Source organism: Osmerus mordax, chromosome 16 (assembly GCF_038355195.1).
Source record: "Osmerus mordax isolate fOsmMor3 chromosome 16, fOsmMor3.pri, whole genome shotgun sequence".
In the NCBI taxonomy this organism is placed as follows: Eukaryota; Metazoa; Chordata; class Actinopteri; order Osmeriformes; family Osmeridae; genus Osmerus; species Osmerus mordax.
The window spans coordinates 9357314-9382605 of NC_090065.1; the positions used below are offsets into that span (position 1 = coordinate 9357314).

General features: G+C 48.9%; 3 protein-coding genes across 5 annotated transcripts; 2 read left to right on the plus strand and 1 right to left on the minus strand.

The window, feature by feature from the left end:
* The first annotated feature begins 3458 nt into the window (after positions 1 to 3458).
* fitm1l (fat storage inducing transmembrane protein 1, like) lies at positions 3459 to 5593 on the plus strand. The gene is made up of 2 exons (XM_067253217.1): positions 3459 to 4330; positions 4741 to 5593. Exons 1-2 carry the CDS (start codon positions 4149 to 4151, stop codon positions 5405 to 5407), a joined length of 849 nt encoding a protein of 282 aa, XP_067109318.1. The 5' UTR covers positions 3459 to 4148; the 3' UTR covers positions 5408 to 5593.
* A 220-nt stretch (positions 5594 to 5813) lies between these two features.
* trnau1apb (tRNA selenocysteine 1 associated protein 1b) lies at positions 5814 to 10344 on the minus strand. The gene is made up of 9 exons (XM_067253216.1): positions 10207 to 10344; positions 9260 to 9357; positions 8996 to 9095; positions 8458 to 8510; positions 8172 to 8303; positions 7586 to 7705; positions 7003 to 7267; positions 6742 to 6784; positions 5814 to 6455 (listed from the first exon to the last, which is right to left on the minus strand). The coding sequence occupies exons 1-9, from the start codon at positions 10240 to 10242 to the stop codon at positions 6313 to 6315; spliced, it is 990 nt and encodes a 329-aa protein (XP_067109317.1). The 5' UTR covers positions 10243 to 10344; the 3' UTR covers positions 5814 to 6312.
* Positions 10345 to 11021: 677 nt separating this feature from the next.
* Positions 11022 to 25086, plus strand: xrn1 (5'-3' exoribonuclease 1). 3 transcript variants are annotated; one of them, XM_067253379.1, is made up of 41 exons: positions 11022 to 11193; positions 12084 to 12316; positions 12423 to 12520; positions 12744 to 12853; positions 13015 to 13125; positions 13247 to 13332; positions 13438 to 13525; positions 13640 to 13808; positions 13926 to 13993; positions 14169 to 14312; positions 14436 to 14605; positions 14771 to 14860; positions 14946 to 15102; positions 15274 to 15393; positions 15473 to 15642; positions 16103 to 16220; positions 16327 to 16422; positions 16516 to 16619; positions 16718 to 16849; positions 16995 to 17157; positions 17258 to 17371; positions 17488 to 17586; positions 17692 to 17807; positions 17925 to 18071; positions 18170 to 18259; positions 18350 to 18485; positions 18586 to 18642; positions 18782 to 18914; positions 19055 to 19124; positions 19224 to 19413; positions 19569 to 19661; positions 19782 to 19868; positions 19980 to 20045; positions 20582 to 20653; positions 20757 to 20891; positions 21455 to 21587; positions 21792 to 21979; positions 22063 to 22176; positions 22285 to 22390; positions 23538 to 23698; positions 23819 to 25086. In XM_067253379.1, exons 1-41 carry the CDS (start codon positions 11119 to 11121, stop codon positions 24143 to 24145), a joined length of 5136 nt encoding a protein of 1711 aa, XP_067109480.1. In that variant the 5' UTR covers positions 11022 to 11118; the 3' UTR covers positions 24146 to 25086. The 3 variants fall into 3 exon arrangements, with proteins under 3 accessions (XP_067109480.1, XP_067109478.1, XP_067109479.1); XM_067253377.1 differs by having other exon boundaries at positions 14439 to 14605; XM_067253378.1 differs by having other exon boundaries at positions 14439 to 14605; positions 19572 to 19661.
* Positions 25087 to 25292: the final 206 nt, after the last annotated feature.

A 25292-nucleotide genomic window follows, 5' to 3' on the forward strand; every position in this document is an offset into this window, starting at 1 on the left:
GAGCCCTCTGTCTCTCATTCTCCCACACTAGATTTTTCTCTCCCACTGAAGCCTTGCATTGCTCTAATGTATCCATCCATCTGTCTTATCTCCACATGACCTTAGTGACAAGGGGTCAATTCAGAACAGAAAAGGTGAGTGGTGAACAGAAATAATGTTTCTTCCACCCAAACCCTGTCTTCGTCCATCCATATGTTTGTTTTTCCTGCCTGCTCTGCTTGTGGTGGTCCAAGAAGATGAGGTTGTGTTCATGTTCATATAAACACCTAGCTGATGCACAACATATCTTCCACTGAAGAGACCTAAACATGGCGGCTCTTATCTTGTTGTGTCTAGTCTATTATTTATAACTGTGAATTGTTGAATTCCAGGTGGTCAATGAGACACTTGACAGCTAAGATAACAGGGCTAAGTGGCTGAGTGATAGTTTCAAATTAGCACATGGCTCATTATGGCATACTTACCACACCAGGCATGCAGTCTTCATGAGCCCACCCTGGAGCATGTGTCTTACCGTCATGTCAGCTGCAGCCATGTCTTTGTCATGAGTGACCCATCTGCACACTATGCAGGCATGGGCACACTTCATGCCACAGTCTTACCTATGGAAATAGGGAGGGATAAAAGCTATGATAGACAGGGTTTCCCGCAGAAAATGTGTTAGTCAAGGGATTCATTTAGTCATAGGTTACCCAGTGCCAAATCTCATCCACTCCACCACATTTATCAGGGTGACTGATAAAACAGCTATGTAATTTCTATTGTTTCTTGAATACTTTTAACTTCTGTCCTGGTTGGGCTTCTGGAATGGATGCAGAGGTCAATGACAACAACAACACCAGGCAGGGCACCATAGTTCAGGGTGTTGGCAAGTTTGACAGGCCCGAGTCCAATAGTCCCCAGATGCTTTTCATTGACCTGTCAAAAGCCATGTACTTCACCATGGTCGCTATCAGCAATGTTTCACCCCTGATAAGGACTGGAGACATGTCAGCGTGGATACGTGTGGAGCAGTTTATAAATCAACCAACCCCAATTCCTCAACCCATTTCCACAGACACTGAGATGAGAGGTTTCTGTCTCCACGATCCCTCCTGTTCTCATGTTTGTCTGCCCTCGCTCCCTTCCTGCCACGCTTCTCGCTTCGCCTCTCCTCTGAAAGGACGTCAGCATGTCCATTGCAGGACCAAGAAAAAGAGAATGAGGCTCCGATGCAGCTGTTTGTGCCCCATCTGTCACAGCCTTAAGACAGGGATTAGAGGTAAGACCCACAGCTGACTGTTGGTTCACCAGCAGACACAGGGGCTTATATTGAACCAAAGGACAGGGGAATGGAGGGTTCCCATTGAAGTATATTAGACAGTTTGGAGTGTTACTGATCAAACGGTACAATAGCACATACAAAATGTGCAAGCTGATATTCTGTTAAGACTTATTGGTAACTTTAATGCCAATGTCTCATCCAATCATGTGTAATCATGATCTGTTATTGTGTAACGCCGCTAAAAATAAACATTTCCAATTCTCCATTCTTATGAAGTCTGTTTGGGTGTGGCAATTTGTTTATATAGCGCATATCTTTCATAAAATGCCAGTTGAGCATGGCAAGACAGATCTGAGGTGTTATATGAGGGGAGCATCCACAAGTCTTGAGTCAACATGTAGGTAGACAGAGCAGGCAGTCTGTCTCCCTGCTGACATTCTGCACATTCTCCTTGACTTAAAGTGACTGGAATTCCATTTTTTTCTCAGCTCTGCTTTGTACTTTGCGACTGGGTGGGGAATCTATTTCTGTCAAACAGACAGGGCATTTCTGGACAAAAGGACATCCAAGATGCAAGATGAAAAGTATTATCTCTGAATACCTTACATGCCTTTGTGTCGGGCTCCAGAGTTCTAGTGTATACCACATCTTATTGAATCACATGGAAATCTGTGCTGGCAACCCAGGCTCTAAGTTACAGCCATTCAAGATGTGTTAGCACCGCAATGGCAGCTTTTGACCACACAGTGACAGTAATGCCACACCAGTCCACAAATTAGCCACCCTCACCATGGTCTTCAATCAGAATGTCCTGAGTGACAGTCACTCTCACACCTGCAGTCTCAATAGGGTGACTGTACTTGTTCTTCTACCAGTAGGTGACACCAAAGCTCTATAAATGTGGATTGCTTGAGTGGACTGTCGGGTCTGTGAGATCTCAATACAAATGGATTTGTTTTTATCACACGTTATCCATTTTGAAGCACTGAAGGTTAAAAAGATTGGACACCTTCAACTAGGTGCTTATGTCATCAATTATTCTGTGAGATATTTTTTTTATTTTGGGAACAAGTTACTTTTGAAAGGTAGCACTGTTTGCGCACAGTAAATGAATAAATACATACAAATCATTACAAACTCTGAATTAACTAAGTTAAATGTAAAGTGCATTAACCATGTGCATTAACCATGGTTAATGCACTTCCTTTGGCACACAGTGTTACATTAAACAGCCCTCACGTGAGATAATAATACGTTGTCAGTAATTTAAGACAAAAGACTCTTATGGTGCGTTTGAAATTAGGTCGAGGTTTATTTCAGACTTTCAAGCCTCAGGCTTGCACATATTTATTAATAAGCACAGACATGGACAGTAGTCCAGTCTGAAATACAAGAGGGAGAAATGGTAGAGGTGGTGGAGGTGATGACAGAGGGAGCCAGAGGGACGGGCTGCACAGACAGAGAGCAGAGGAAAGCAGGGCAGCGACGGGCAGTAAAGCAATGAAGAACAGGAAAAATACCTGGAAAGAGTGCGTGTAAAGTCGAGAGAAACTGGACAGCAAAAAAAGAATGCGTGTGTTTGAGGGAAACCAGAAAACGCGTGAGAGACACCGTGAGCTGAAAGAGCGAGGGCAGTTTGAACAAAGAGGGAAAAGAGAGAGGCTTCCTGATTGACAGAGACAGGCCACACTGACAGCTGAGTCTAAGAATGGAGAGAGCAGCAGTGGGTGGGACGATGAGGGGATACAGTACAGAGTTTACAACTATAAATACACACACACACACACACCAGAAGAGACCTATTTATTTAGCCTTCCCCTGGCATTTAGACAGTAGAGGGTAGCAGAACACACTCACGATGTACATCCATTCAGTACTGTTGACTAACAAAGTTGTTTGTGGTCATTTGAACTGATACCTTCAATAACTAAAATCTTGCGACATAACTTGGACACTGTTCGAGATTACTCTGGCGCCGTAAGTGCTCAATCAACATAACGTCTCTCTTACATGCTCATCTTCACAAGCCCCTGTAATCAGGTTCACACATTAGTTGCTGTCTCATTCGCTTCTGCATTCTCTGGCCTGTGAACTTTGGTAATAGCAATGTGACACCGGCAATGGGGGATGCAAGGCAGGGAGCGAACATATGTCTGCCTGCGTTTGAGGGGGGTGGAGAGAGAGCAGGGAGAAGGGGAAACTCCACACTCACAACAGTTAGTGTCTGCAGTTGCAACGGTTGCATGACCAGTGGGAAAGAGAGAGAGGGGGAAGAGGTGTAGCCATTTTAGATGACCACATTTCTGTCTGTGGTTCAGGGACAAGCTAGGCAGTGACCTCAACAAAAGGAACAGAACAGGGGACACGAGTCAAGTCACCAGAAAGGAACGTCACACTTTTCTGCAAGACCTTCAACCAGATAGAACACAACTTAAACGAAGACATTGCTGTAACAATTTAAACAGCAGGGCTTTTGAGGAATGGGACATTGATAGTGTATTGGATACAGGAAGTACATCTAACTGGAATATACAGTATGCATTCACATCAGTGATTCTACTTTTGGAGTTTCTGAAATGCAAGAGATCAAAAACTGAAATTCACAAGCCAGTGTGTGAGGACACGTCTTCGTAAGAATTACTTCTTGGATTACACCCGTGCATTCCAAGATTTGTGGCACAAGTAAATAACTCTCAATATTGGATTATAAAATGCTGGATTGGTGACCTAGGTAACTGGGTAATCTATACAGTGTCAATAGTCCACACCCTTTCTGGATTACCATCATAAAACTGACTGTGCTCCTTCAGTAAGGAAAGTCCACAGAGGCTTTGTTCCCCTTTTCTACCTCTTTTGTTCCATCCTGATCCAGGTGTGATTCCAGATGTTTCTGAACACCATCCTGGTGGTGGTGACAGACCTGGCAGCAGGGTTGCTAGGCAACGCCTCTGTCCGCCGTCACTTCCACCTGCTGCTCACTGGTTGCCTGGTGATGTTTGGCCCCGCCCTCAGTCTCTGGGTGTCCCAATACAGCGTCTTTGCCAAGCGCACCCACTTCCTCTACAGGTGAGGCCCACTTCCTGTAAACCTTAGGATCAGAATCACATCTGAGGGAGACAGAAATAACTACTGTAGCACTAGGATATTGTCAGATTGTACGGTTGGAACTACTTTCTTGATTTTAATGAGAAGAATGTAACATCTCCATTAGTGGACTGGTGGTAAGGCGAAGAAGAAAGGTTTGGGAGAGGCCCTCACTAGTCAGAGTATACACACCTGGGGGGCTCCGCTCAAGCCTGTACACCCAGGGGTACTCCTAAAATTCAGGCAGAATTTATTGTTCTGGTTCTGTAAATACCAGAATACAGTTTGTTGTATGTGTCTATGGTACCAACCGTTTGATAGATGTTTACTTCCTGTATCAGAATATGTTCAGTTTGTCTACTGTGCCCAACTGCTGCTCTTTCCTTCTCCAGGGGCTTCCTGAGGTCTGGCTGGGGCTGGACCTGCGTCTTTGTGGGCTCCTTTGTCTTTCTCTTGTCCTTCTCTGTGCGACGATCCCTCGCTCTCTCCCTGCGCCACCTATCCAGGCTGGCGGTGGCAGGGGGCTTGTGGGTGGGATTCCGCCAGCTGCTGGGATTCTTGGAGAACGCCACAGGGAGCTGCTACGAGCCCCTGGCTTCCTCTCCGGAGGGCCAGGGAGGAGGCGCCAACGGGCAGCCTCTGCTGCTGCTCCGGGAGGGGGAGAGCAAGGCGGTGTGTGTGGGCTCGGGGATGCTGTGGCGGGGGTACGAGGTCTCGGAGGACACCTTCTTACTCTGCCTCTGCTGCCTCATCTTGGCAGAGGAAACGGCCGTGTTCGGGCCCTATCTGACTCTGGGCGGGGCATCGGGGGCGCCACTGCGCCTGCTCTTTCTGTTTTGCGTGCTGCTGTTGTCTCTCTGGATCTTCTTGTTGCTCTGCCTGCTAGCTTACTTCCCCCAGTTCCCCACACAGTTGCTGGGGGGTGCTCTGGGCTGCCTGACCTGGCGAGGGCTCTACCAGGGCTGGTACCGGATGGGGCCTAGCTGGTACTGCCCTGGGAGGCCCGGTGTGGGACTGCTTACCACCAAGGCCGGGCCCAAAGATGGAGGCACCAGCTAAAATCTCTTGACCCAATAACCTGAGCTGTGATTGGTTATATAAGGATAAGAGACTTTAGATGAGAGGATGACTATTGTTTGATGATAATGCATATCCATATGGATGATAGACCATCATCATATGCAGAAACTCAAGGATTTATAACGACCCATATGAATGTGACATTAAAACCTACACTTTAAACTTGATGGTAATGCTTGCAAATATTATTCTGGCATCTCAGATGTTAAAGGGGGAAGCAGCATCACTGATTCAGAACAGGAATTGTTTGGGAATTTTAAGGATATTATGTTTAGTATGAGAAACCCAGACCCACAGAAAAAGTGCACAGTCTTTCCAGTCTATTCTAATGAAAAGACAAGGTTAATTACAAAATGTAATTTAAAAAAAACAACCTATTCAAATGTGCTTTTTCCAAAATAAGCTTTTATTAAAATGACGTCAAATGTCTCCAACATGGCAAACAGCTACAGAAAATCAGGAAACAGTGGACAGCGAGAACACAAACAAAACTGATTACATGAATTTAAAAACACCCATCCCAAACAGAATTGCTAGAATATCTGATGAAAGAGTCATCACATGACCAGTCATATACATAAGATATTTGTTTGTCCAGGGAGCACAAACCAGAAAACTCCCCTTTTGAAATGCACTTCAAATCCAGAAAGATCATTCACATTTGCAATGTATAGCTTAAGTGAGCATCTGAAATATTCCTTTAAAAAAAACAAGGGAAGATTCTGATACACAAAAGTACGGTTCCAGCAATCGCTACCGTGTACAACATACAAAAAAAGGCGTTTTTTAGTGACTCACTCATCCTAGAAAAAAAGACATTTAATTTGATGGTGAGATAAAGTGTAAATCACCAGGCTGGCAGGAAGGAAGGAAGGCTGGAAGGATCATGAGGAGGAGAAAGGAAGGATGCTGGAGGTGATGGAGTCCAGCGGCTGCCAGTGACAGTTCATGAGAGCGTCGTAGAGCTCCTCGCTGCGCTCCATGTACTCCTTGTTCATGGACGCCACGTCCAGGGGAGGGTTGGGCTCTGCAAGAGGAAGCAGAACATGTCACACTTTAGAGAAGGAGTTCGATCACAGGAGGCGAGCGCTCTCACAAGTGGGGGAAATTGTACAGAAGGTCAGTTCTGCCACTCGCCCTGATAGGCTAGAATAAGTCACCTGAGAGCTGGTGACACAGAAGGAGCATTATTTCTAAGCGGATGTAGAGAGACAGAGCCCAGACTGGATAGTGAGGGAAACACGAGCAGTGTCATGTAGCAGGTGTGTCGTGTAGTCAGGCTGGTGGTGCGGGGACACACACAAGGTGTTTACCTTCTGCTGTCTCTTCCTCTGCCTCCTCTGCCTCCTGAGTTTGCTAGGAGAGAACAGGAAACAGTTCAGAAGTCTTCCGACGAACAGCGCGGGGGTCATAAGGACTTGGTCCTTGGTCTTGTTGAGTCGGTTGGGCATTTGTGATATGTGTAGAGTGAATAACACTAAATCTACCCTCCGAGTGAGGCCCAATTTGACAGCTGTGCACGTGACAAACTCAATCAGATCCACAACTTTCCTCAAATGTGTGCATGATCTCACCTCGGCCGCCCCAGTCATGTCAGAGGGCGTGGGAGGCATGCCCATGGGAGGGGGGGGTCCCATCATGCCATGAGGCCCAGGGGGAGGGTATCCATAGGGTCCATAGTTGTAGTTATAGCCATTGTTATAGCCATTGTTGTAGTTGTTGTACTGGTCGTAGCCCCACTGGGGGTAGTAGTTCTGACCGGACTGTTGGTAGTACTGCTGCTGCTGGTAGTTGTTATGGTAACCCTGGTTCTGACTATGGTAATTATTCATCTTCTGGCTAGACGGGACACAACACAGGGAGAACAGAATTAAGTGGAGGCTAGAATACTGGAGGCAGTTTAACTGGATGCAGAACTGAACATTACTGGCACAAAGCCAGGCTGGGCTGTCATGAACATATCATTAGCAGATGAAACCGCTCTGCAAAAGTCACAATTAACATGCACCTAATCAAATGTGCTTTGTTTCTTGGAGAAGAGACAACATTAGCAGAGATTGTGTAGAGAACCCCACGCTTTGTACCAAAACATTTTATTTGAGATCAAGTTTAGAATATTCCGATTGGGCTGTAGTGGTGCAGGAGACGTCCCCCTACCTCTTGTTGACGGCGATGCTGAGTCTGATGGGCTTGCCTCCCAGGCCAGAGGAGTTCTGGCACTCCTCTATAGACTTCTTCTGCTCATTCTCGTCCCCAAACTTCACAAAGCCGTAGCCCCTGAGGGAGCAAGCACAGCGCTGAGTTTCGAGGCGTAACCTCCCATCTCCACACTCGCCATTATCATAGGCATTCAAATAGGGAATACAAAATTAAACAAATATGGTATGGTAGAACTGAAACTTGGTTTTTTTACTTTTAATATGAGGTAGCATCACTTGAATTGTGAGTTGCTCTTGCTTTCCCTATATGGGGAAAACAATAATTTTAGCGCAAAAGGTCAGGAACAAGGTGTTGATATTCTCTTTGGAATGAAGACTAGAGGTGAACTCATACAAAGACGCACCAGCACATCCCCACATACTGCTCCGCAAACCACTGACATAGATATATGAACATGTCATGGTGTAACAGCGAATTGTAAACCCAAATTCAGTTTCAAAGACAATGGGTTTCCATGAAGCTGACTCAGACCCTGTGTTGTCCAGGCGTTTTGTAGGTGCAAACTACTCCAAGGTGCCCATACCTGGAGTTGCCAAACTGGTCTGTGACTACTTTGGCTCCCTTGCAGGATGGGTACTTCTTGGAGAAGAACTGATGAAGCTGGTAGTCGTCCACCTCCGAAGACAAATCTCCCACAAAGACCGAGAACTCTGGGCTGAAAACGAGAGAAAAGAACATCCCCGATTTGAACCAAAAGTTGAGATAACACTTTATATCTGTGTAGTGCTACTTTCTAACGATCCATCAGTACTATTACAACCACTACAGAAGCAGGTCAAACTGCCAATGAGAGAGAGAGGGCTGCTTACCCTGCCTCTGGCCTCTTCCCATAGGTCGCATAGTTTAACTTAAACTTCCTGGGCTGTATAGGAGAAGAAAGAGATTGTTAATGCCATCGCAGGTACACGTGCGTGTAGTAAGGACTTATATTGCTGGAGAATAGAGAGTAGTATTATTTTTGTTGTTATATGGTGCTTGTTTACATACCTCCACCACCCCGTACAGCCTTTATCCCAATCCTCAGTTAGTTCCTAACAGAGTTTATTCACCAGCTTCAAACAAAATCATTTTACAAACAAGCCTCAACCACCTTAATTATCAGATGAGGGAGATAACGGAGCTTAGTAACTTGGCTGTCAGGACAGTAAGTAACACTGGCCCATAATACAGGACGGTTCTCGTTTTAACAACGCAAGGTGGAGGCCAATGCTAGTGAAGCTCCGCTGTCAACAAAATTATTATTTGACAAAGTAGGAAACAAAAGGGGGCTGGTTGTTCCACTTGTATTTTATTTTATTGAAAGGAATACTATTCAACGATAAAGCTCCTAGTTATGATCATGCTCACCGGATTTGATGCAGGAACAAGCTTCCCATTCAGTCTGTGGACGCATCTGTCAACACTCGGCTCGTCGGACATCTCTACGAAGCAGTACCCAGCTGAACCACTGCATGATACAGACATAGGCAGATTAGACAAAATCACAAACACTTTTTAGTACAATAACAATAAAGTTCAGACAGAAGGAAATGGATAATGCTGAAACCAACACAATGCTCACCAGATCCATTCAGGACTCCTCACAACCAGGTACAGTATAAGATAACTTACCCAGTTACCCTGTGCGTAATTATTTTTACGCCATACGCAGTTTCTCCCATAGTGCTGAAGGCTGCTTTTATGAAATTCTCGTCCATGTATGGGTCCAGCTGCAAACACGAGATGTTCATCAGTAGGGGTGTAACAATATATCGTGGAACAATATATCGCAATACAAAAATTGTACAATATGTATCGTAAAGTTATGGCAATATTTTTACAATATGAAGTCTGTTTGATCCTATTGGTTGAGCTACCAGCACGCGACCTATTCTGCACCTGCTTCATGTGTGCATTCACAGAAATCGCTTGAACTGAGTTAACTAAATTGTACAGTATGTACAACAAAGAAAGTTATTGAAAATGGTTAATGTTTTGGAAATAAATCTGTTAATTGAATTTCAGTTTCATTAAAAAATAATCTAAATATCACGATACGTATTGTATCGTACACCCAGTATCGTGATACGTATTGTATCGTGAGCTGAGTGTATCGTTACACCCCTATTCATCAGTCAATATGACAATGGAGCCATTTGTGGAGTCTGATGACCTGGTGGCGTAGGTGAGCCACTGATTGGTATGGCCGCGGCCACAGACTTTCAAAAGGCGGCGGCGATGCATGTTCAGGAAGTAGGTTGGCTAGAACCGTGCTAGTCTAGCTACGCTTACGTAACACTGTTACACTAGTTGTGTAGCCCGAAATACATACTAAGTGCACACTATTCACCACACTTCTGCATGTAATTAATTGGGTGTATTATAATTTAACACTGGGTGATTTCACATGCTACGCTACAGTGCTGTAGGCAGCAGGCAACTTAGCAAAAACTTAGTGGCCCAGATAGCTAGCTCTAGTACTGTACAGTACGACGACTGTCGTTAAGCGCCAAGAATCGATGGTTCCAACAAACCAAACCTGTACTAGTACCGTAATAAACAGATAGGGTTTAACTTACATCACCCATCCAAAGGCTTGTCATTCTATTGAACATCGTGTCGGTATTTTGAAGGATCCGGTTTTATAAAATCGATCTTTAATAGGGCGCAAAGGGAGCTCGTGGATGACCGAATGGCTGCCCGCCTGGCTAGATTTAGCTTCCTTGTTGTGCGCATAGGTTGTGCGTCTCTCAACCGACGCACTGCAGTTGCCAGATTACTTCCCCTTTTCAAGGTGCTCATAACCCCCATATAAGGGTTGCCACTGACACACACGACCGCGATCAGAAGAGATTACCTAATAATTTATTAATATTATATTTTTTATAACAATTAGTAGCTTGTTGTCTATCATTACTCACCAGAAAGAGCGCAGTTATTACTTTATCATAATGTGTTCACTGTATTTATCGTGTCTACGTTACACATTCTGTAAAATTCACACAAGGAAGGAAATGTCAATGTGCCAGTTGTTTGGAAGGCTTTTAAAATGCTTTAAAAGTCTAAAAAAACAAATTTGAATGAAAATAATAACCCCAGTGTGTTTTAAATACAATCTCAGAATCAGACACAATTGAGAACACAGTTGCATGAACGTGTATTTAAGAAACTGGAAAATAACGCTCGAATTTGAATTAAAAAACATTAGTCTACGTATTTATTCCATTATGTGTAAACATTTTAATTTATTTTGCCACTCAGAAGTCATGTTTTGTGTGTGTTTATTAGCCTTGGTCACGTATAACTCCCGTCGTCCCGCCCGGACTGGTTTACTGATTGGACAGTGATAGCTGACTGTTGTCACAGGCTAGTAGCTACACGACTTCAGAGACAGACTCCGTATCCTAAGCAACTTCTCATGTTACTTTAGATATCTCTTCACATTACCTAACTATTTTAATTTGATTTAAAGGGAAGAGTTTGAGGTGACGATGGGAGTGCCGAAATTTTACCGATGGATTTCGGAGCGATACCCTTGCCTGAGTGAAGTTGTCAAGGAACACCAGGTATAATATTGATGCTAACAAGCTAAATATAGCAGGCCGATTTACACCAGCTTCACTGCCGCTCCACGTAATATGTTAGCCACCTAGCCAGGTCAGATATCCTGGCTTGATTCTAGTTATATCATAGTCTGCTAAATAAACACGTCAATGTCTCGTCTAAATCTAGAGATGGCTAGAGCTACCTTGCCAACGTTAGTATCCGATTCTAGCTAGCGTACGTAATATGGCATTTTTTGTGTTAATTGCTGTTTTGTTGTTAGCCTAGCTAACTGGCCAAGTAGCTCACTAGTGGTAGTGCTGGCTCAGTTGAGTTTGCTTTGTTCTGTTCATCAAGCTGGTACTTTCCAAGGTACAAAAAAATCACAGTCAACTATTTGTCAGAACAGAATGTGCTTCTTTTTACGGATATCTCGCAGCCAAAACGTTTACACGAATAATGTTGTGAACTACCATATAACTAGAGCTAGCCTGGTTCAATGTAGACTTTGTCTACCTGATGTTCTTGAGTTACGTTTTCATAATGGTAGTAGTCTATTACAGACAGATGAAACACACCTTTGACCCAAATAACTTGCCTCGGGCAGAGCGTGAGCTCTTACTAATATTTCATGAACAGAGTAGTGTAGATTCATATACACATGTAATTGTAACGTTACATTTCACGAGAATTATGACCTACAGTACCGTTGCTTAACATTAGCCAGCAAGCGAGGGGTAACATCTATTGTTATCATTAGCTAAGTAATAATATTAATTAATTTAATTAACACGAAATCTTTAAGTTCCACACATTATCTAGTAGTTATTTTTGTTACTGAAATAACAAGCAGGCGAGAAGAATATCGTAAATGACTTTTGACATATTCCTCCTACTCTCTTGTGTAATTCAGATTCCAGAATTTGACAACCTGTATCTGGACATGAATGGTATTATCCATCAGTGTTCCCACCCCAACGATGAGGACGTCCACTTTCGGATCTCGGAAGAGAAGATCTTTGCAGACATCTTCCACTATTTAGAGGTGTTGTTTCGAATTATCAAGCCCAGGAAGGTGTTTTTCATGGCTGTGGATGGGGTAGCTCCTCGTGCCAAGATGAACCAGCAGAGAGGCCGCAGGTTTAGGTGAGCCCTCACGGATGAAAGAGTGGATCATTTCTTCAATGCTGTGTTTGTATTTGCTCCTGGACAGTAGGGTAAACTTCCGTCCTGTTTGTTTTTGTTGGGACAGGTCAGCCAAAGAAGCAGAGGACAAGATTAAAAAAGCTCTGGAGAAAGGGGAAGTCCTCCCGACCGAGGCTCGCTTTGACTCCAACTGTATCACCCCAGGTACTGGAAACCCTTTTATTTTTCATCTTCCCTTCATCCAGCAATCCATCCACCCACATACATACTGTCCTGCCTTCCCCCCCAAAGCATCTATCCATCCAAACACGCATGACCCATTTCTTTTTCCTATCACCTCCCACCCACCCACCTACCTACCTCAACCCTCATCCACACCTCCATGCATCTGTCTGTGACTAAAAGCCTCATCCCTGCTGCCCTTTAGGAACTGACTTCATGGCCCGACTACAGGAGCAGCTCAAGTATTTTGTCAACAACAAAGTGTCCACAGACCACAACTGGCAGGGTGTCAACGTCTACCTGTCTGGCCACGAGGTGGGGGGCGCTCACGTGTTTGGTCACTATACCCATTCACTTGCTCCACACATCCGTATTGATGTGCTTCCATTAGTGCTGTGTTGGAATGAGACGAGTGTTTGATCGCACCTGGAGACGTCCTGACCGTGACTGTGTTGTGTCTCTGCGTTTCCCCCCAGACCCCTGGAGAGGGAGAGCACAAAATCATGGAATTCATACGCTCAGAGAACTCCAAGCCGGGACACAACCCTAATACGCGCCACTGCCTCTACGGCTTGGACGCTGACCTGGTGGGTGCTAGTGACTGTCATTGCCCTTTCAGGAGTTTGCGTGTGTATTCGTTTGTACAGTTGATTGTGTGTGTGTTAGTGTTTGTTTTCTTCCGCTGACGCTGATCTTCTGACCTCCTAGATGATGTTGGGGCTCACCAGTCACGAGCCTCACTTCTCACTCCTCAGAGAAGAGGTCCGATTCGGAGGGAAAAAGAACCAAAAGAGGTGTGTGTGTGTGTGTTTGATGTGTGTGTGTGTGTGCTCAAGTTATGATTTATGACGACCTATTTCCCTTTTATATCTAATTTCTTCTTTATTCTCCTACCGTAGGATAACCGCCCCAGAGGAGACCACCTTCCATCTGCTACACTTGTCCCTCATGAGGGAATACATCGACTACGAGTTCTCAGACCTGAGGGTGAGCCACACACACTGCGGTAACTGTGTACGCGTGCGCGCGCTTGATCTCGATGCTGGGTTGCATCACGGCCTGCGCCTGTGTTATATGCGTGTGTGTGTGTGTCCCCCTCAGAAAAAGATCTCATTTGAGTACGACCTGGAGCGGATCATCGATGACTGGGTCCTCATGGGCTTCCTGGTGGGCAACGACTTCATCCCTCACCTTCCTCATCTTCACATCAACCACGATGCCCTGCCGCTCCTCTATAGGACCTACATCAGCGTGCTGCCGTCGCTGGGGGGTGAGGGCACACGCACGCACCCACGTCTCCACCAAACCTACCAACCATGCCTGTTGAAAGCACCACACAGAATCTCATGCACAATGTAGCCTTCATGTAACTGTGTTGGTCCTTCAGGCTACCTCAACGAGAACGGTCATCTGAACATGGGCAACTTTGAGAAGTACCTGGAGAAACTCTCCGAGGTGAGGTCCCCTTCCTGGAGATGTCACTGAACTGACGAGACTGGTGACGTCTGTGTAGAGAAGGACAAAATGACCAAACAAGGAAATGTTTAGGGAGGCATTTTTTTGTTTGTTGAGAGAATCTCAAAGGGACCCCTCTGTTCTGCTCTGTATTAAACCTTTCTCCTCTGTCCAGTTTGACCGGGACCACTTCAATGAAGTGTTCGTGGACCTCAAGTGGTTCGAGAGCAAGGTGGGGAACAAGTATTTGAACGAGGCGGCGGGGCTGGCTGCTGAGGAGGAGGCAGCGATGAGCAAGGACAAAAAGAAGAAGGAGAAGGTGAGGGGAACACACACACATTTATACAAAGTAAACCCACAAACATCCGTACAAAAACACAAAATGCTCCATGTGCCGGAGACTTGCTTGTTAACGCACGCGCGTGTGTGTGTGTGTGAGCAGGAGAGCGCCATGTGTCTGGCGGCTCTAGACGAGGTCGGGGGAAGGGGCGGGGCTCCCGGCCGCTCGGCCGCGGAGGAGGACGGCGAGGAGGAAGACATGTTTGAGGCGGAGTTCCGCCAGTACAAACGCACCTACTACATGACCAAGATGGGTGTCGACGTGGTCTCGGAGTGAGTCTATAGATAAAACCACGGCTTGCGTGCCCTTGAGCAAGGCACTCAATGACCCCCACCTCCACCCCACATTGGTCCGAGGTTTCAACACTCCCAATTAGAAAGCTTGGATTGTGCGATCAGATTCCATCCGTGTTCCCTTACGTACGTATTCCTTTTCAGTGAGTTCCTGGCCAGTCAAGCACGGTGTTATGTGGAAGGAATCCAGTGGATTCTTCACTACTACTACCACGGAGTGCAGTCCTGGAGCTGGTACGTGTGGTGGCAGTCAGGTCAGGGGTCACTGTTTTGTAACGTGTGTGTGTGTGGCTGACCATCCGTCTGTGTGGGGCTGCAGGTACTACCCGCACCACTACGCCCCCTTCCTGTCTGACGTGCGGAACATCGCGGAGCTCCAGTTGACCTTTGACATGGGCCAGCCCTTCATGCCCTTCCAACAGCTGCTGGGAGTCCTGCCTGCCGCCAGCAAGGACCTGCTGCCTGAGTGCTACAGGGTAACACCCTCCCTCTCTCTTCCTCTTTCACTCTCTATCTCTCTCTCTCACTTTACTCAAACCCTTGCCAATTGTGCCAGTCACCCAGTAAGCAAAAGCTGCATGTATAAACTCCTGCACAGTGCCGAGGGAGTGTCCTTGTTCACGTCCTGCTCGCCTGTGCGTCCGTAGCACCTGATGACCTCAGAGAGCTCCTCCATCATCGAGTACTACCCTCTGGACTTCAAGACCGACCTCAACGGCAAGCAGCAGGAGTGGGAGGCTGTGGTGCTCATCCCCTTCATAGACGAGGTACACACACACACACACACACCTTTGTAGTTATACAAAGGGATGAGGATATGCTACTTGACCCTGTGTTGTGTTTCAGAGGTGCTTGCTGGCAGCGATGGAGCAGTACAATGATAAGATGAGCAAGCCAGAGAAAGCCAGGAACCGCCACACAGAGTGTGCAGTCTACACCTACGACTCTGAGCTGGACTACCCCTACGCCTCCCCCCTGCTCGAGCTCTTCCCCAACATAACACACTGCCACGTCAGGTAACTGTCCTCACCCTCTCACCCACCCAGTCTCACTCACTCTCTCACCCACCCAGTCTCACTCACCCTCCCACCCACCCAGTCTCACTCACCCTCCCACCCACTCACCCACCCAGTCTCACTCACCCTCTCACCCACCCAGTCTCACTCACCCACCCAGTCTCACTCACCCTCCCACCCACTCACCCACCCAGTCTCACTCACCCTCTCACCCAGTCTCATCCACCCAGTCTCACTCACCCAGTCTCACTCACCCTCCCACCCACTCACCCACCCAGTCTCACTCACCCTCTCACCCACCCAGTCTCACTCACCCACTCACCGGTTTGACCTCTGACACACGCTCTCACCTTTCCAAAACCACACCCGCACACACGCTCACGCCGTCGTGACAGCGCCACGCGCACGCGGCCGTCGTATTGCGACTCTAACGCTCCGTGTTGGTGTTGGTGTTGGGCAGGCAGACGCCCATCCCCATGGACGCGTGGCACGTGCCGTTAGACCACGTGGGGCGCAGCATCGACAGAGGGGCGCTCTACTTCTGTGGGTTCCCCACCCTGCAGCACATCCGCCACAAGGTACGCCGCGCTGCACTTGTCTGGGAGGGTTTACGGGCTTGTTCCATACGCTGTGATCTCACTCTTTCTCTATGTCTCTCGCTCTCTCTCGCTCTGGCTGTCTCAGTTCTATAAGAAGAAGAATGGAGTGGTGGTATTCCAGCAGAGCAGTAGAGGAGAGAACATCATGCTGGAGATCCTGCCCAGCCAGGAGGGGGAGCCGGTGAGCACACACACACACACACACAGTCTCTCAAGGACCCGTGGTGATACACAGGCTGTTAGATTTGACTGTGATCTCACCCCCCCCCCCCAGGTGTGTGACAATGTAGCGGCCCAGGTTCTGGGACGGTCCATCTTCGTCAACTGGCCCCATCTAGAGGAGGCCAGGGTCATTGCAGTGTGTGACGGGGAGACCAAGTAAGACTGGGCTCCAACGAACATTACAATATTTAAAAATGACCCCAACCTTCTTTGTCAACACCTGTGAGTGGTCCTTGATCTGTGTCCATCTGTAGGTTCTGTCTAGAGGAGCCTGCGGGGGTCCAGAGACTGTACGAGGAGGGGACTCCTCCACCCACCAAGGTCATCTACCTCAGTGACAAGGAGCAGAAGGACTGGGTGAAGGACGTCCAGGGCATCACAGAACAGTAAGACACACACACGCACACCTATCCAAACAGCAACGGGGGTTCCAAGTGCTGGCTTTGCCTAGATCTACCAACTATGTTCATTTCCAACTACATAAAGTGTCTCTTCTCCTTCACCCCCCCCCCCCCCCACCCCCCCCTCCAGTTTTAACAAGCGCAAGGGCATCGTGGTGAATGAGACGTTTGTGCTGCTGTATGTCCAGCAGCTGACAGGCAGGAAGTACATCCCTGGTCAGTCCGGGGAGGTGCACCTGGAGAAACAGTGGGCCAAGCAGGCCCTGCCCTTCGCCTACCAGACGGTGGTCAAGGTACACCCACGCCCCCTCGCACGCTCTTATCATTGGCGCAGCCCTGTGGAATGTTGATCTTTTTACTCAAGCTACCCTCCCCTCATTCTCTCTCTCCCAGGATATCAAGGCCTTTGACTCCTCTCATTCTCGCTTCAAGACCCTGGAAGAGCTGTTTCCCCTGGCAACCTCTGTGTTTATGGTCGGGAGCCCTTACTACGGAGCCATGGGAGAGGTCTGCATCATTTCCTGGTTCCTCAGTACTTCCTGGTTGGCCCAGAGGAGAACCCACCAGTGTGTATATCCAGTCTCAGAATCCCCACTCACTACTGTTCCCCATTGGCTACTCAGGTGCAGGAGTCCAGTGATGTCATCAAAGAAGGACGGGTGCGGGTGGTATTTACTGTACCTCACGAACCTCAGCTAGAAGCCTTGATACAGAACCAGCATGTAAGTAGCAGACACACACATACACACAGACGCATACCTAACTGCAGGCACACACACACACTCATCCACTATAACATCTCTCTCCCTGCCTATTCCCTCTAACAGAGATACTGTGTGAAGTACAGTCCTGGCTACTTCGTGGCCTCCCGCCTCGGAGTCACCAGTTACCTCGTCTCCCGCTTCTCAGGAAGCATCTTCATCGGCCGCGGCTCCAAGAAGAAGTGAGTTGTTCGTCCAATCGGCACGGGTCGGACTTGTGACCGAATTCTCCCGTTTTGCCTGCAGCCAGCTGACGACCGCTGCCTCTGTCCCCCCCCCCCCCCCTCTCTCTCTCCCAGCCCGCACGGGGAGCAGAAGGCCAACGTGGGGCTGAACCTGAAGTTCAACAAGAAGAATGAGGAGGTTCCCGGCTACACCAAGAGAACCGAGAAGGAGTGGCTGTACTCTCCTGCCGTGGAGGAACTCCTGTCTGAATACCTGGACAGGTACACACACAACGCCCGGCTCTGGCTTGGAGATTCCCCCCTCCGTGACTCCATGAGAGTCTGTGTCATTTTGGCGTGGTGTTTGTCGCCCCCTGCAGGTTCTCGGAGGTGTTTGACCTGGTGTCCAGGAACAGCCACGACGATGTGTTCTACGAAGATGACATCTGGCCAGGGGAAGACCAGAACGGGTAGAGGACGTCAAAGTCACTGAAACACACACACACACATGCGTATCAGAGCAGACAGTGATGGTGTTGGCCGCCGCGTTGTGTCCGCAGGGCGGAGAAGGTCCAGGAGATCACGTCCTGGTTGAAGTCGCACCCCGTCAGCTCTGTGTCCCGCTCGTCGTGTGACCTGCAGGTCCTGGACACGGGCATTGTGGATAAGATCGAGGAGGAGGTGGAGAAGGCAAAGGTGAAGCGCACGCAGCCATCCTACATGGACACAAACCTCGTCTACATATATGTACTTGTTTGATGGTCTCTCTCTCTCTCTGTCTGTGTCTGTCTCTCAGGTGAAGAAGAGCACCAAGAAAGTGCGTGTGACAGTGAAGCCACATTTACTGTTCAGGGTGAGTGTTTCTCTCGTATCGAACACTGTTTACTCTTTCATCTCGAAGGGAACGCCATTCCAATGGGTTCAGAGACATGGATTTATAAATTGCCCGTCTCTCTTTCTGTGTGTGTGTGTGTGTGTGTGGTGGCCCGCAGCCTCTAGAGCAGCAGCACGGGGTGGTCCCTGACCCAGATGCAGAGTACCATCTGTTTGACCGTGTGGTCAACGTCAGAGAGAGCTTCTCTGTCCCTCTGGGCCTCCGAGGAACTGTTATTGGCATCAAGGGAGGTGAGTGGACAACTCGCGCGCACGCGTCACCAGCACACGCACATATCTGTCACCCATACACACACACACACACACACGTCACACATACACACGCATTTAGAAACACGCACGCAGTTTCTAAAGTGTGTTACTCTGCGCAGCGGAGCGTGAAGCGGAGGTCCTGTACGAGGTGGTGTTTGATGAGGAGTTTGCTGGAGGACTCACCATCAGGTAATGTCTCGCCTAAACATGATCGCAGGACATATGTAGAGGGGCTCTGTGTTTGACCGCAGGATCCAGGGCTCAGTGTTTTGTTGGTTTGTCTCCCAGGTGTGCGGTGGGGCGGGGCTACAGGCTGCCTCCCTCGGCCCTCATGAACCTGAGCCACGGCCTGAGGGTGGAGCAAGGCTCTCACAAGCTCACTGCCATCGTCAAGCCCCAGCCCTCCTCCTCTCACGCTCACAAAGCCCAGCTGGCCGGCCTGAACCACTCCCCGCGCTCTCCGTTTGTACCCACCCAGGTACGGCCACACCCCCTTCTACTCACACAGGTGCGACCACACCCCCTGTTGATGTGTTCCTCATAGTTTATCTCTCTCTCTCTCTCTCTCTCTCTCTCTCTCTCTCTCTCTCTCTCTCTCTCTCTCTCTCTCTCTGTCCTCCCCCTCTCGCTCAGCAGCAAAATGGCAGACAGAACTTCCTCAGGAATGAATCTCAGGGAAACAAGAACTCGCCACAGAAAGGCCTCAGCCACAAACACCAACCCAAGGTACATTGTCTGCCTGTCTGTAGGCAACTAAGGAGGTGACCAAGTTAGCTAAGTCACTAACTACATCTCGACACCTTAAGAAGCCAACGAACCAACCCCACTCTCTCCTGGTGCGTGTAGGGTAAGGACGAGGAGTTCAGCAATGTGTGGCAGGCTCTGCAAAGCACTGGGCCTCCACAGAAACCTCCAGCTCACTGGCAGAACAATGTAAGTCCAGAAAGTGTGTGTGTGTGCGTGTGCGGCTGTGTGTGTTACACGCTTGCCTGTTTGCCTGATCTGACCCATCCCTCATGTCACATATCCGTCACTCACAACCAGGAAGGACAGTTCCAGCAGGGCCCAAATCAACAACAGCAGCAGCATCAGCAGCCCCACAACAAACCTGTGAGTGCCCCTCATCACCCAGCCAGCCTTTCTAACACACCCAACTAGCTCTCCCAAAGAGACAGCAATGTCTTTAAACTCACTCGGGGAGAGGAGAGGAGTGTTCAAAGTGTGGGTGTGCTGTGATGGTTCCTGTGCTTCTGACACCTCAGCCATGTTTCCTGGTTAGGCTCCTCCCCCTCTAGACACCACCCCCCCCACTGATCGGGCTCCAGAGAACTGCGACTCCCATGAACCTCAGCTGTAGGCCCACAGAAGCCCCTCAGTCTTACTCGTCCGCACGTAACCGGACTGTAGTCCAGGAGAAACGCGTCAATAAATGAGCTTCCTATGAACATCCACTGGTGCAGGGTTTCTTATTGGATTCAGGAGCATGTCAGCGTACTGTCACAAGGCACTTCAGATAACCAGTTCTGTGTGTGTGTGCGTGCGCGAGAGAGGTTTTTTTCATGTGAAAGACAGGCTGACACATTGTGTGTGAGAGAGTAGCTGTTTGTGTGTGTGTGTGTGTCTGTCCTAACTGTGTCATTTTACAGGGTCCTGCGGGCAGTATCCGACTCCTGAAGAGAAATGAAGATGTCAACTCTGTGTTTGGTGCTCAGAACAAGGTACTGTGCAGGACTGCCTGCATGTCAGAGGACCCCCGCTGATGTCATATCCTAGTTCAGTGTCCTCCCTGCCCATATACCAAAGCATGTTTCTCTCCCTCAGCCCTCCACCGAGTTCGAGGAGTTGATTGCCAACCTGAAGATCTCCAAGGGCAACGAGCACACTCCTCCCCCTCTTCCCAAGCCGGAGCCAATAAACCAATCAGACGGCCCGCTGTCTCCCCAGTCATTTGCTATGGTACGTGTAAATCGGGCTGGAAGATGGATTAGGCTACGTTTATCAGTGGTCCCCAAATCGCTGACAGACGGCAGACATTACGTGCACACAGGAATAACAAACCACCTTCGTACACGCCTCAGGACTTTGCACATTTGGATTATACCATAGCAAAAAATAATGGAATTGACCGCAGTCGAGGGTGTAACATTTCTTCATGTGAGAAACCACTATTGTGAGACATTTGAAACATGCACAGTGTTATTTATGAGGCGAACACACACACACGCCCAGGGCATTTAAGCAGCTTGAAGGTGAAATACTGTAGCCCTCTGCTCTCCTGGCAGCATGTCTAACACATGCCTCCCTGAGGTGTGGGGAGTCAGGCCTGTGGTTTGGCTCTCATGGTCTGGCTGTGTAGGGAGTCTGACTATGGACATTTAAAGCCACCTAGGATTTACGCCTCAGCCCAGGACCCTGATTCATTTGTGGCAGCTTATTGGCCAGTGACAAAGTTTATCTAATTGTCACTGGCTTTAAGTTATGGCTGTGTCTCTATATGATTGGTTGTTTCCTCTGCGCAGAAGGGGACTCTGGTCCTGAAGGAGATGCTGAAGATCGACAGCTCTGGGACAGGAAGTCCCGCCCAGGAGCCTGCTGGCTCCGCCCCCTTGGGGAGCCAGCAGCACAACAAGAAGCGAGCCACCAAGAAGCTGGGTGAGGAGCCTGCTGTTAGAGTAGCAGTATGTTCACACCCACAGGGGGAGGGGGGAGGCCTCCGTCCTTCCTGTCAGTCTTGTATGGATATCACACACGAGCAGCCCTGGTCTCTGCCAAGTGCTACTGGTTAGGAAGAGTTATCACGCCATTTTTGTTTTCCTTCTCTTTCCTTACCTGTCCTCTCTTTCCATCACCCACCAGCTGCCAGGATGAACGCCCCCCAGGGGGACTCCATGTTACCCCCAGGGACAGGAGGAGGAGGAGGGGGGGGATCGGTGCCCCCCATGGCCCCCGCTGCCATGGTTCCGAGTGTAGCCTCAGAGCTGGCCAGGATCTGCGTGGGTCTGGGCATGGCTCCACCAGACTTCACTGTCCTCCGCAACAGACAGGTCAGAGGCAGCCACACACACACAACCCCACACAGAGTGTGTATGAATGCCCAGGGGGTGCTGAGCTGTGCTGTGTCCTGCAGGGTCTGGTGGTGTGCCAGGTGAAGCTGTCTACTGGCCTGATGGTCCACGGGCCGCAGTGCCAGTCGGAGAACGACGCCAAAGAGAAGGCTGCCCTGTTCGCCCTGCAGCGCCTGGTCAGTTCTGGCTCCGCCTGTTTCCCCGTCCAGAGTCTAAGGTCATTTTTAGAGTTTTGCAGTTTTAATTCCTTCATCTTGTGCGTGTGTTTTCTCCTGTGTTCGTAGAACTCTGTGGGCTCTGGGTTCCCCCTGCCCCCTCCATTGTTCCCTGGCATTGGGCAGATTAGACCCCCCCCTCTGGGTCACATGCCTCCTGTCTTCAACCAAGCAGGTGAGAGCTCCGGGCGACAAGTAGAGATGACATTGGGGGGGAGGAAAATGGTTTCTGAATATGTTCTTTTCTCTTTTCTGAATCTCCCTCCTGCTCCTATGTCTCTCTATCACCCCTCCCTCCTGCTCCTATGTCTCTCTATCACCCCTCCCTCCTGCTCCTATGTCTCTCTATCACCCCTCCCTCCTGCTCCTATGTCTCTCTATCACCCCTCCCTCCTGCTCCTATGTCTCTCTATCACCCCTCCCTCCTGCTCCTATGTCTCTCTATCACCCCTCCCTCCTGCTCCTATGTCTCTCTATCACCCCTCCCTCCTGCTCCTATGTCTCTCTATCACCCCTCCCTCCTGCTCCTATGTCTCTCTATCACCCCTCCCTCCTGCTCCTATGTCTCTCTATCACCCCTCCCTCCTGCTCCTATGTCTCTCTATCACCCCTCCCTCTTGCTCCTATGTCTCTCTATCACCCCTCCCTCCTGCTCCTATGTCTCTCTATCACCCCTCCCTCCTGCTCCTATGTCTCTCTATCACCCCTCCCTCCTGCTCCTATGTCTCTCTATCACCCCTCCCTCTTGCTCCTATGTCTCTCTATCACCCCTCCCTCCTGCTCCTATGTCTCTCTATCACCCCTCCCTCCTGCTCCTATGTCTCTCTATCACCCCTCCCTCCTGCTCCTATGTCTCTCTATCACCCCTCCCTCCTGCTCCTATGTCTCTCTATCACCCCTCCCTCCTGCTCCTATGTCTCTCTATCACCCCTCCCTCCTGCTCCTATGTCTCTCTATCACCCCTCCCTCCTGCTCCTATGTCTCTCTATCACCCCTCCCTCCTGCTCCTATGTCTCTCTATCACCCCTCCCTCCTGCTCCTATGTCTCTCTATCACCCCTCCCTCTTGCTCCTATGTCTCTCTATCACCCCTCCCTCCTGCTCCTGTCTCTCTATCACCCCTCCCTCCTGCTCCTATGTCTCTCTATCACCCCTCCCTCCTGCTCCTATGTCTCTCTATCACCCCTCCCTCTTGCTCCTATGTCTCTCTATCACCCCTCCCTCTTGCTCCTATGTCTCTCTATCACCCCTCCCTCCTGCTCCTATGTCTCTCTATCACCCCTCCCTCCTGCTCCTATGTCTCTCTATCACCCCTCCCTCTAGGTGCTCTCCTGATGCCCCCCCAGGGCTACGGTCCCCTCCACTGGGGGATGCCCATGCCCCCCCACCAGGGCCAGCCCTTCTACGGGGGCACCTTCCCCGGTGCAAGACCCCAGGCCCCGGCTGTGCCCATTGGGTCGCACAACCAGTTCGTCCCCCTGCAGGTGAGATGTCGACGTCGAAAGGCCAACGGGCATGCTTCATGTGTGACCACCAAACAGGGCCTTTTCCACTGTCACAATGTTCACCGTGGTAACCTGCTCTCTCCTTTGACCCCCCCTCAGGTGACTAAGAAGCGGGTATCATCCGGGAGGAAGAGCCAGGAGCCGCGGGAGTTCTACAGCGCCGCCCACACAGTGGCCAGGAACCAGAACCAGAACCCGGCCCAACCACAGGCCCCCGCCCCGGCCACCACGCCCTCCAAGACTCCGCCTCCGTCCAGCCAAACCCCCCCAGACATGGCCATGTCGGCGTCCAGGTCCCCCTCCACCCCCCAGGCGTCGCGCCAGAACCCCTCCGCCCCCGGCTCCGGACACACCCCCGGCTCCGCCTCCAAAAGGAAACACAGGAAGCTGGCGGTGAACTTTGAGGCGGCCAAAGTCACCGAGTGACCCGGCTCCTCCTGTGTTTTTGTGTCGTTGGTTTTTATAAATCTGGTGTTTTATTTTGGGGCCTGCGTGGAGCAGGTGTTTTCAGTGCACTACCGTCTCCAGCCTCTACTGTACTGACTGAGGGACGTGGTTGTAGTTTAAGACAAAGCCCTAGTACTTCCCTATGGGGAGGAGGGGAAAGAGGGATAGTAACCATGGCAATAAGGACTAGGCCCAGACTGGGCCAGGTGTTTATTTGTGTTGGTGTCATGTTTGTCCCATGGACACTGTGTGTGTGCGTGAGTGTGGGGCATGGTCTCCTCATGCAGATGGCATTCAGACACATGGGGTTCACTTCAGTTGGCCAATTCTAGTAAGACCTTGTAACCAAGGTCTTACTAGAAAACCTATTTTTTATCTACACCTCTTATGTTCCATATATTTGTTGTCAAATGTTTGGGTCTTTTTATGATGAGTTTTTAAAAAAAGATGCCGTTTTATGGTTTTGAATTGTCAACAAAGTTGAAATCCACCAGTGCAGTAACATGCCATCAACTAACTACATGTAGATCTACACCAGATTAACAAGCAAAACACTCAAGTTGGACACACACTTCAATCATCATTGTTTTTAAATACCTGCCAACACACACTCACGTTTTGTTTTGTTGCATTTAAATCAACAATTTACTACTGCCACTGATAAATTTAAACCCTAGAATCATGGGATTTTCAAATAGTAAATTCATGTGATGAGAATTTTACTATAATTTCCTGTGAATTCTACTATTTACTCATAGCATCTTTAATAGGAGCCTTTACATCAAACAGGCAGGACAAGATTTTAATTTACTTCTTTTTTTTTACCCTATTTTCTACATTAATTGTTCTTTCTCAGACATGTGACCACGTGACTTTTGTATTCTGCTGCAATTTCAATAAAAGCCTTAAAACATGGTTCAATAAAAACTGGTTCTGGGACCATATATTTAAACCAGCCTTGGATACTCTGGGAAAATAATATTTACAGACAAATGTTAATTCGACACATAACCTTACCCACCACACTAAGCCTTAAGTGAGCGTATGGTGGATTCACTGTGTGCACAGGAGAGAAGGCTGGCTCGAACTGACATTTCCTCAATGAGAATCTCAGTGTTGAATAGAA